At 37.3% G+C, this 11,654-nt stretch overlaps 2 protein-coding genes across 6 annotated transcripts; one reads left to right on the top strand and one right to left on the bottom strand.

Moving 5' to 3' along the window:
* Positions 1-288: 288 nt before the first annotated feature.
* LOC143184894 (uncharacterized) lies at positions 289-4,774 on the top strand. 3 transcript variants are annotated; one of them, XM_076387469.1, is made up of 10 exons: positions 289-525; positions 597-1,195; positions 1,251-1,363; positions 1,453-3,367; positions 3,438-3,568; positions 3,642-3,731; positions 3,796-3,912; positions 3,986-4,140; positions 4,230-4,397; positions 4,468-4,774. In XM_076387469.1, the coding sequence occupies exons 1-10, from the start codon at positions 502-504 to the stop codon at positions 4,495-4,497; spliced, it is 3,342 nt and encodes a 1,113-aa protein (XP_076243584.1). In that variant the 5' UTR covers positions 289-501; the 3' UTR covers positions 4,498-4,774. The 3 variants fall into 3 exon arrangements, with proteins under 3 accessions (XP_076243584.1, XP_076243583.1, XP_076243582.1); XM_076387468.1 differs by having other exon boundaries at positions 4,445-4,774; XM_076387467.1 differs by having other exon boundaries at positions 4,230-4,774.
* On the bottom strand, positions 4,552-11,479 carry LOC143184893 (transcription elongation factor SPT6). 3 transcript variants are annotated; one of them, XM_076387464.1, is made up of 10 exons: positions 11,215-11,476; positions 11,024-11,108; positions 10,692-10,888; positions 10,501-10,617; positions 10,356-10,373; positions 6,834-10,288; positions 6,244-6,760; positions 5,934-6,174; positions 5,429-5,870; positions 4,552-5,322 (listed from the first exon to the last, which is right to left on the bottom strand). In XM_076387464.1, the coding sequence occupies exons 1-10, from the start codon at positions 11,251-11,253 to the stop codon at positions 5,124-5,126; spliced, it is 5,310 nt and encodes a 1,769-aa protein (XP_076243579.1). In that variant the 5' UTR covers positions 11,254-11,476; the 3' UTR covers positions 4,552-5,123. The 3 variants fall into 3 exon arrangements, with proteins under 3 accessions (XP_076243579.1, XP_076243581.1, XP_076243580.1); XM_076387466.1 differs by lacking the exon at positions 5,429-5,870 and having other exon boundaries at positions 11,215-11,479; XM_076387465.1 differs by lacking the exon at positions 10,356-10,373 and having other exon boundaries at positions 11,215-11,475.
* Between the last annotated feature and the right edge of the window lie 175 nt (positions 11,480-11,654).

The raw sequence follows: 11,654 nt of genomic DNA, 5'->3' as shown, positions 1-11,654 counted from the left end.
GTTCCACTTTCCATCACAAACGAAATATAAAAATTAACTTTTTTGGAAGTTTTTAAAATCAATTCTGAGACTAACGCTCGCATTTCAAATGTACAAGAATTCGAAAAATTGTTTGTTTATTAATAATTGAATGATCGTCAATGAAATCACTCTGACACGAAACGGAGCCTAATTTAATCTTTGAGAAACTGCATGATAGTATGAATTCGTTTTAACAGAAACTCGAAATTGCGCGGCAAGATTGACGCCTCTGCGTAAAACCAGCAAAACGACAGTGAATTGGAGCAGTACGGGATAGATCGTTATTTTTTATTCTAGATTATGTTTGGTGCTTTTGTAATACTAAAATCTGGAATAAACAGCATTTAAGTTTTGTTTCTGTACTTAAAGTAAGATCAGCTGATACGAATGTATTCTCATGTTCTCAATAATGTCGGAGTAAGTTATAACCGTTGCAGATCGTTTTTTCGAAATAATTCATTCTAATATTACAATTGTCAAATGGCAAAAGAACGAAACATAGAGGTAATTATAAAGTTACTGCATTGATTTAATAAGTATTCTTCAATATTATTACAAATTATTTATTTCTGTAGCAGGCGAAGTTCGATAATTATTTAAATGATACACGATATAAAAAATTAGAACGGAGTTTGAAACTTTCTACGCTTAAGAAGGAAGATAAACATGTTATCAGGGATGGTTTATGTTCTTTACCTATTTCACCTAGCATTTCTAGCATCCATGCAGACACATTTGATTCTGGTAGTAATATCATATATTCAAAAGACTCAAAAAATGGCAGTGCAATTATTTCATCGAGCCACAATTTGAGAAATACCTTTAAAGAAAACCAATGTGTTAAAAATAGTGTAAAAACAATGGCAACATCTAATGTGAAAAACTTTGATGAAACATTTAATAACCAGGCTGACTGTTTTGTAATGCCACCACCTAATTGTAATCGGGTTCTTCGTACTAAGGCATTTGGTAGTACAACTGTATCTAATACAACAGAAGATGTACCGATACTACAAACATCTGACACTGAAAAAGATTCTCCTAAGCGAACCACCCTTAACTCCTTGGAATTTAGTCCTAATAATGCTCAAAATAAGAAAGTTAAAAATTTTACAAGATGGACAGTTGTATTAAACGAAAAAGGCCAGCTGGTTATCAAGGGAATCATAGAAAGGTAAGTTCTCATACTTCTGTATATATTTTGCTTCTAATCTTTGGATCATTTTTAGTGGACAACTTGCCCGAAGTAAACCTATTGTGAGAAGGATCACAATTAAGACTGTGGAATCAGTTTCCAAACATTTATATTTTTTACAAGGAAATATTAATGACGATGAATGTGGTAAATAATTTTTTATGTTTAATTAAATTATGCATATTTACGTATTTCGTCCCTGTATATTTGTATTAAAACATAAAATTATTTTACAGAATTGCCAGACTATGTTAGAAATAAATTTTATAATGGATTTCCTGATGATTGGGAAAATGTTTATCAAATTTGGAAAACATTTATACAGCAAGGATCTAAAATGACTTTCCACTGGCCTACTCCACTTGCAGATAGCGATGATGATATCAAAAGTGAAGTAACAGACATTACAACCTGTGCGTTTTCACAATGTTCTGAAGATAAAACATTGCACTTAAATGCATCTAAAGAAGTGCATAAATCTGAAAGCTCATTTGAAAAGAAACAAAATCATAGTCCATGTAAGCGTAGAATAAGCGATAAGACAAACGGAATAATCGAAAGTAGAGATTCGCTTTCTAATGTTGTTAATCAGACTCCCAAAAAACATTCTCATTACGATGAAGAAAACTGTGAACATCAAAAAAATATATCCTCTAATTATTCTTATGCTGAAGATAGTAAGAATAAGTTAAAGGATAAATTTAATATCACTATAGATAAGTTGATAGATGAGCTAACAGAAAATAACTGTTCTCATGAGTGCATAAATAAAATTTTCGGACTTCTTGATTGTTTAAATTACTTTATGTCTCATACATTGATAAAAGACGATGATTCTCAGATAAATTCGAACCTGAATGAAGGTAAGTGTATGGTCCAAAGACAGAGTAATAAAACATGCTGCTGTTCACAAAAGTATCATCCACTTTCAGTTATTCCTTTGTTAAATAATACTGATTATGATAGGAACCCAAAAAATACTAGGGAGCATTGTGAGAATCCTTATTCTGTAGAGGCACAAGATGTGATCGATAGTAAAAGTACTGACTTGTTACAAAAGAAGGAAAGCTTCACTGAAGTGAATAAAAAGAAAGATGATGATAGCTCTGACAGTGAGAATGAAATGTATGCAGGAGTGCCTAAAATATCAACAGAACGAATACTACAGCGAAAAAGAACATTGATGAAACCTCGTAAAACTAGAGCGTCAAAAACAATAACGCACCAACAATATACTATCAATGAAAATGAGAATTCTTCAGAAAGACATACAAGACAAAGTAATATTAAAACAATGAAATTGAAAAATTTTAATACAATTAGTAATGACTCCAGTGTTAGTATTATAGACAACGAAACGAGCGTTCCAAGAGTTAATAGATTTAACATAAATGTTGAAAGAGACTTGAGTGAATATTCTGACCAAGATATTGATACAGAAAGACGGAAAGAGACAATAAATATTTTAAGGAGAGACGAAAAGATACACGAAATGCAGGAATATTTTATGAAAAATAAATTAATGATTTTACAAGAATCGACAAGGAATACTTCTGACTCTCGCGATGTAATAGAAAATAAGGAATCTGCTGTCAATAGAAGTGTAAAAAAGAGGAGCGACATAAATAAAGAAAACGTTTGTACAGAAAGTTTGAACAAGAATATTGAAAACTTGCATTGTCGGCATGAAAATAATGCGTTTCAAGAACAGTCTAAGAAACTATTATATCAGACAAATAATACCTGTAACAAGTCTTCGACACCTCGTATAATTAGTTCAATACCTGTTAATATAGATGTAAAGAAACAGCAACCAAAAGTGAATATAAATGAGAACAAAAGTGAAGATACTAAAGAAGTTCAGAGAGAAATGCGTAGTAAAACCCAAAGGGAGTCCTCGAGGAACTTAGATACTTCTAACAATTCAAGTTCAGTTTCTCTAATTGTTGAGAATAATCCTTTAATATCCACCACAATTCAGTTAGATAGGGTAAATTCTACAACAATAAACAAATCAGTGCAGGATAAATCAACTGATTCTAAAGACAATAAAGATAAAAATGATTGCAAACCTAAATTATTATTCGGTTGGATACCGAGAGTTATATATGAACCAGAATTAGGTTTAATTTTCGAAGGAAGTTTACTTAAGTAAGTATTCATTACACCACTTTTTACGACTTTTTAATTGAGAATATAATGTATTATTGTAATCATATAGCGAGGCTGGCCATATCATACAGAGAAAGTTTAGAACAGATATTGTACTTAATCGAAAATCAGCAAAGTTAATTGAAACTGTAAATCACGAATTGTATGAACTAGTTGGTAACTTAACGGATACAAAACATGGTAAGAAATTGAATGATGTATTCAAGCATAATTACTTTGATTTATTAAAAATGTGCAATTACTTCTCACGCAGTGGTACCTAAAGAATTGACGAGTCAATGTCGTAATGGATGTCCTTCAAGGATAAAGCAATTTTGTAATATGTGGAAACTACTACAAAGTCGTAAGTCAAATATTTTTAAGTGTAGCTGTTGTTAAAATATAAATACAGATAATTTATATTTCAGCTGATGAAGCAAACTCAACATTTACTATACAAAACAGAGACGATAGCATGGACACTGTAAATATTGGTACAAGTTCAAGAGGCAGAAGAATTATTCCTCCTCTAAATTTTTGGACTGGTAGAGAATTGAAATCTATCATTTTTAACAAAATTTGGCTGATGGAAAATTAAATTCCAGCATTTTCTTTTAGGAGAACGTATTGCTTCGAAAGGAGACACGGCAGTTTATAATGCTGGTTCTACAATAGCTTGTTCATACGGAAGCCCTCGTAAATACAAACATTTAGACGACACAAAGATTCAAGGAACTAATCACAGTAGAGAAAATGATTTGAATGAATTAGAGGTACCACCTGTTGTTAACAATTGAAATAATATAATTTTGTGTTTATTACATATGATACATCATAAAGGGTAATAAATTTCACATTTTAGAATATAGCTAAAAATCTTCCAGAAAAATTGGTTAATACTGAAAGTACAGATAAGTTGAAACAGTTTAAAAGTAATAAGCGTAAAAAATCTGTGACGAGAAGGAAAGTTGTGCCGCAAGCATCGGAATCGAGTGATTCAAATGATGATAGAAATATTCCCGCAAAGAAGGTAAGATTTGTCCTTTCTGGAAATTTATTTTTGTATTTCTTTAAAAGTATTTTTTTTATCAATTTGACAGAAGCAACGAATTCAGGAGAATCAGCGATAATCACTCCATTTTGTGAGTAACGGGTGAATGGTACGAAGAAACAAAAACAACAAATTTCATTTTTACCCACTAGTATTATTAAGAAAACGTAGTTTTCTAATATTATTAATAATTTTTTGTGCACTAATCGATATTATTGGCACAGCATACTTCTCTAGTTCTGCAATTTCTCGTCGATAACAAATAATTAAAATTGAACATAATATATTACATAAAATAAAGTATGTACCAGTTATATTAATTGGACAATAAAAATATAAGCAAATTTATAATTTTACGATTCTCCGAATCACATGCATTGAGAAAATTGAGTTACGTGGTAATGCTGCACGTATACATATGTCTATATGTAAAGTACATATACTTCAGCATCCTTTATCTAAGTATATAAATGTGTAAGAGATTGGAAGATATCGCTATCATTTACTGTGTTACAATGATTTCAGAAGTGACCTTAATAATTCATTTTATACACAATGATTGATGCTCATTGTTAGGAGCACTTCCAATCTGGTGGAATTTTCGATTCGCTTTTAAATTCATTCATATTTTTCTTTTTATATCATATGAAATGATATAATCAAATAGTACGATTTATTATGCACTAACAATAACAAACGAGTTTGTTAGCTTTCGTCGTATAATGGAGTACCATCTCCGCTGAGAGACATACTCCGAGGACTAGAATTGGTATGCGGAGTACCTCGAGGAGATTTATAAGAGGGAGTTCGAGCCGAAGTTCTGTTTCGCGGTGTTGTTCTGCCCACCGATTCTTCGTAATTTCGTGGAGTTTTCCTAGACTCTTCGTACCTTGGAGTGGAACCCCTAGTGAAACATTAACACAATTCATTAAAAAGGCGAGCAACGTACACGATTTAGAGCTGGGTTTCCGAGAAAGGAAGAGGAGGGACAAAAAAAGGAAAACACTTACGATACACGGGGACCGCTTTTCAATCTTGCCCACGCTTCTGCCGCCTTTTTCCAATCCATGGGATCGCCAGGCGTCGACATTGGAGGCGTGGGTCTGTGTGATGGTGTGGACCTATGGTGACCAGGTGTGGCCACCGGAGGAGCTGGTTGGATGAAGGGACCTTGTTGATGATTAGGTGTTTGTTGGCCATATCTAGGAGTTGGTTGGCCATGGTGGGGAGTATGATGTGGCGTTTGATAAGGTGTCATGAAAGGTGTTTGACCAGAAGGTGTGTATGGTGTATTAGGATAGGTATGAACTCCACCATATCCAGCTGCACTCGCAGTTCCTGGAGTGTGTGGCGGATAATGGTGTGGAGTTTGATTCGCAACTTGTGATAAAGAATGCAGCATATGGTGGGGGAGGTTTTGCGCAACTCTTTGAATCGCTTCTTGATTCATTCCTAAAATAATACATTAGGTTGTCTAAAATGTAATCAGACATATGGATAAAATGAAATACCTACCAGTTACTGCTCCAGGCGTAGTATGGTAAGGAGTTCTAGAGGTCATAGCACCGCGGGGAGTGCTAGGAGTAGACTGTCCAGGTACTGGATCCCTAAAGTGTTCTTTGAACCAGCGGAACAAGTCGTTCACTCTGCCGAACATCTGTCCTCTGAATCGGAATCCCTCTGGTGAAACTGTTACGTATTCGTGACGGCATCGGGTTCGTGGAAGGTAAGATAAAAGGAATTTTCCAGGGTAATTCTGAAACGTATGAAAATTGTTGAATATCCCTTTTATTTTCATCGATAAAGACAACCGATTGGTACAAACCTTCGCGGCAGATATTATATACGGTATTCCTCCAGGGTTTTCTTTCTTTTGCTCTTTCAATATTTCCTCTGCTTTATCTTTGATTCCCTCCACTGTTGGTTTATAGTACTTAAAATCTAATAGTTCCGAAGCGTACGCGGCCATAGGATTAACGTGTCTCGCAATAATTTCATCCAAATCCTCGAATTCTTCGTTGCCAATCCATAGACTTTGTCCCAATGAAAATGCATTTTCCTTCCCCTCTTCTCTCACGTCGATATGCTGGTAAATTTCCTCGGTTACTTTCCAGGTAACAGTTAAGTGATCTGCACCCTTGCTGCTTGGTCGAACTATCGCCTCCCCTTGTTTCATAGTCTTCATCAACTTCTCAGCCTCTGCGAAGCTGATGTTATGGAAAGAAGGATGAACGATTACTCGTTTCACGTATGTCTGACGTTGCTTTGCCTTCTTGGCGTCTTCCTCCACCTTTGTATCTTTCTGTTCTGATTCTGTATCATAGTATGGGTCTCTTTGCGGCCTGGAAAGGAAGAAAATATATATAACACGACTGTTTTCAATTATATACATCAAGTAAATATAATATAATGTACCTCCACTCGTGATTTTTATCCGCAAGATCGCTACTTTTGCTCGTACATTCCACACTGAATCGCTCTACCTCGATTTTTATTATACGACAATGAATGATCTGCCCTATGCTCACTCTTTCTTCAGGATTCGCGACGTGTCTGTCGGACAAATTTTTTATGTGAATATAACCGGAGATGCCATTATCTAACCTCAATCTGACGCCAGTAGCTTTCCCTGGACAAGCCCCAGCGTCAAAGTGATTCCATACTTCAGACAGCTCAGGGAAATCATTTTTTAAACAGAATGGACATTGCCACAAACCCGTCTCGTCGTTCCTCACAGGATTGGCTTGATCCAACTGGTCGCCCTGGGGTTTCCTATGACTTATCCCCACGACCGTCGCTAACACCAATTTACCTACGTAAAACGTCTCAGGTGTCTCCTTCGTCAGAATATCGAACAGTCTCTCCGCGCTCGGGGACTGATACGGTACACGTAGATCTTTGTATCTGCAATTCAATTCCGCCCTGATGTCGTACAAAGTGACACATTTGTTACCGAAACCCTGTCTCTCAAGTTCTTCCGCAAATGCGTCCAGATCTAGGTCTTTCAATCTTTCAGGCGATTCTAAGATCTCCTCAAGAGCGCCAGCAGGATTTGCATCTTCGTCGTCGTATTCCAATGCGTCCACAGCCATCTTCCTTGCCCACTCGTACGTCTCTGGGTGCACACGCGATCCATCGAGAACTTCCACGTACGCTTCGGTGCTGTCGCCTAGGCTGTTCGTGTCTATCTTGATAAAACCGGCGCAATTAATGAACACTTTGGGACCCATGTGACACGCAGTGACAAGCTGTGTTCTGTTCTCTAACCTTTGATTCGTTTGCTTCAGCATCTTGATCAGGGCTTGTCCTTTTCTCGGCCCCAAGCCGCAGACGAACTGGACCAAATTGCCGCAATAGGCTTGCTGTACCGCTTTATTTACATCCACACCGACTTCGTTCACACGATTCACGAACTCCAGATATAAATTCTCGAGAAGCTCATCCTTCGGTAGTTGGTCCTGTAGACCGTGATACTTGAGACACAGGATCTCCTCGTCCGCGGTGCATAACTGAGAAAATTCAACTAATGGATCTTGCATCCTTCTGGCTAGCGATATAGCTTGCCGTAATAGTTCTGGATAATCTCGAAACTCGGATATACCTTTATTACTGTTCGAGTAGATCTTGGCGACCTCGTTGTCACAGATTTCTACTTGAATAGCTGGGAACTGCTCTTCCTCTACCAAATTCCCAATGCATTCCTTGATGTCAGCAGCGATCATCATCGCCTCTCTCGATTCCCCGCCTATCACGACTACGTGTGGTTTTTTGGTAGCTATAAAATTCCGAATCGCCAATAGATCAGCCTCCTTCATAGCTTTCTCATCCTCGCGGAAGCTGTTCTTTCGCTTCATCAAATGTGGCAGTCTTAAATAATCCGTGCATTCCCCATCTGGAGCGATCAGACAAGCGAACGCAGCTTGCGAATAATCTGGCACGTAAGCTAGCCCCATCACTCGAAGCCCTTTGCTGGTGTCCCATTCTTCGTCTTCTTCTTCCGGGAATTCGCATGTGTAAGGAGCAACTTTGATCCAATTGTACATTTTACGGCAACATGCTCTCATCACGCATTCCTTGGCTTCTGCAATAAGATTCGTTTTTAATTCCTTTTTGAGGCTCGGTATAACCATACGAGTAAGTGCCATTTCGACGCTTTCTACTCTCAACGCGTTCCAATCCTGAACGTTCTTACTGAACTCGTCGCGATAATAAAGTTGCTTCATCTCGTCCACATAATTGCTACTAGTGTTGCCCTCGATACTATCGCTTAACGAAATCGTGATCAATTTGTCCTCCTCAGCTATGACTAAATTCAGAAACTGATCACCGACAAGATCACGCACAGGTTTATCTTTTAGGTACTTCATCGCGTAGATTGGATGGTTCTCGTCTATTTCCTTGATACCCTTCTTCGTTGGCTTTACAGATATTTTCGCTCGTTCCATGTACATTTCTCTGACGCACTTTCTTACTAAAGGTTCACGCGCTAGTTGTATAGCTACCATCAATTGCGCGGCTTTCAGCACTTCCTCAGGTGTGCCGAGTATTTGACTGAGGTATTCGTTCGCGATAGTCGAGGGTTCTGTGGGTTCTTGATCCACTTCGTGTCGCTGATAGTTGTCTCGTAAATTCTCAGCAAAGTGCTCGGGCGTGAGACCGAACTTCTTCGCGAGACCATCCAGACCAGCTCGTCTGCAAATGGAATACGGGCCAGTTCGTACTGCTTGCTTCAACGTTTCATCTACTTCTTCCTCTTCCTCTGGCTCCGCTTCCTCCTCTGGCGGAGGCTCCTCCCCATTTTCTTCAGCTTCTGCGATCAGCTGCTTGCGTTTCTGAATTTTTGCCTCTCGTCGCGCTTCTTTCTCCTTTCGCCGTACGGATTCCTGCATCGCTGGAATTTCGTGATTGTAGTACAACATAAAATGATGGTAAACGTCGTTTAATTCTTCACTGGTTTGTACATTTTTTAGACGTTCTATGTCATCGTCTTTGATCACACGCACGTTGTCTGGTAGAGGAGCATCAGGGTTCTTCATAATCTCGTCCAACTGATAATTCCTCATCTTCTCGAATAATTTTAATAGATTTTCTTTCCGCTGACGAAGTTGACACCATTTCGCGTCGAATTTGTATACTTTCCATAGATCGTTAATATTTAGCTCTGGTAAAACGTATTCCTTTCTATAAAATGATATAAAAGGAACCTCAAAGTGTTGGTTTCGCATAAAATCTAAGGCCTTCTTAATTTTGCCTATGGTTTGAGGTCCCTTTCGTGCTCTCTCCTTAGCTTCGGCGTTTAGATGGGAATCTTGAATCGAAATAGTCGGTCGACAGAATGCCTGTTTATAGATCCATTCCGCCTCCATGTCTAATTCATCGGAGCCTTCGGCGACTGGTGTAATAGGAATAGATCGTAGCTGCATTCTCTCAGGTATATCCGTATTACGTATTTCGTTATCTAAATCAGTAAAATGGCCACGCTTGAGCTCGCTAGGTTCATAAATCTCGAAGATGCTTTTCCGTGTGGTTTTCTTCTTCAACTGTTTCTTCGGTCTTCTCGGTCTTTCAGCATCTTCCTCGTCCATATATTCGTCTTCTTCTTCTTCTTCCTCCTCCTCTTCCTCTTCGTAGTCCTCTTCACCGTATTTACCGAACTCATCGTAATCGAAATCAACGCCAAAAATATCTTGAGCTTCTTGCAAAGCCGCGTCGGAAAATATCGGCTTCTTCTTTTTACGTTTCTCGGCAATTGGTCTGCCATCATCGTCAACTATAAAATCATCCGCATCAGTGTATTCTCCTTCACTTCCTTCCTCATCGAATGTCTCCACTTCGGGTCTGTGACTACGTTCACTTCTCCTTTCATCTTCCTAAGAAATAAGGAGCACCAAAAATAGTACAATAAAATAAATATACTTGATTAATTCACATACATACCATACTAATTTCTCTTTCCTGATACAGGTATGAAAAGATGCATAAACATAATTGATGTTATGTAGATTATAAAAAAAGAAATGTGTTATGAAAACAGAGAAACAAGTTGTTTATTAAAAAATATATATAGAGACGAGAGACTTACATCTCCTGAGCCTTCAAATAGCTCATTAGCAATAGCATCCCTATCATCATCAGCCTCTTTCTCCTGTTCTTCCTCTGATTCCTCATCTTGAATCCTACGGAGGCGTTTGAAACGTTTCTAAAGTAAAGAATTACATCACTACAACTGTACATCTTGTTATTCTTTAAAAAAATAAACTAATTTGAGTGTACCCTTTCAACTTTCACTCCCAAATTTTCTTCTATTAAATCATAATCTTCATCTTCCAGACGATCATCAAAATCCTCATCATCACTTTTTTTACGCTTCTTAGAAGCTACAGACCCATCACTGTCTTCTCCTTCACTTTCTTCTATAGGATTATCGTCTATCAGATCTTTAAGTTCTTCCCGCAAGCGGTCTTCATCATCTGCAATGAATGACAGCTGGATATGTATCTTGAATATATATAATAACTGTACAAAAAACTATGGAACATTTTGGAGTAAAGAAAATTCGAGCAACTATTACAGTTCAGTATTGAAACATATATTTTTATTCCCACCTTCTTCTTCTTCTTCTTCGCTTTCTTCTACAGCTTTAATCTTTTTTAGTTTCTTTTTTTCAGTTTCGTCTAGTTCCTCCTCCTCCTAAAATATAACGAAATACATTAGTTAGTGACACAGGTTCTTCACGTCAATGGAAATTACGGAGTATGTACTATGAACATTGATGTTAAATTAAAGAATAAAGTACCTCGCTTTCCTCCGCCTCCGAATCTAAGAAATCAGCCATTTCTTAGGTGATAAACTTTCCTTCGAAACAATAAAAGTTTCGCTATTCCTAACAGCTTAATGTCGAAACAGATCGAGCACCTACAGCACTTATATTCGATCACAGATGTGATATAATATAGACCTATCACCTAATGCAATTTTTTATTAGACAGGACTTAGGGATCCTTTTACCATTTTCGTATCACATCCAACCTTATCGATTCAGTCTGAAATAAGTTTACAACAATCAACTAATGAAGAACATAGAAATGAAATATTTACAGGAACATCTCTCGTTTCAGTTATTGTTACTCAAAAATTCACTGCGTATTGTTGCAAAACAAATAACATTTTTGTTCCTTCGTATTTACGAAAGTCGAAATAATCAGGTTGATTCCTAAATGTTGCCTGCAGATGGCT

The sequence above is a fragment of the Calliopsis andreniformis genome, chromosome 10, assembly GCF_051401765.1.
Source record: "Calliopsis andreniformis isolate RMS-2024a chromosome 10, iyCalAndr_principal, whole genome shotgun sequence".
In the NCBI taxonomy this organism is placed as follows: Eukaryota; Metazoa; Arthropoda; class Insecta; order Hymenoptera; family Andrenidae; genus Calliopsis; species Calliopsis andreniformis.
This window is presented reverse-complemented; position numbering and strand designations above follow the sequence as displayed.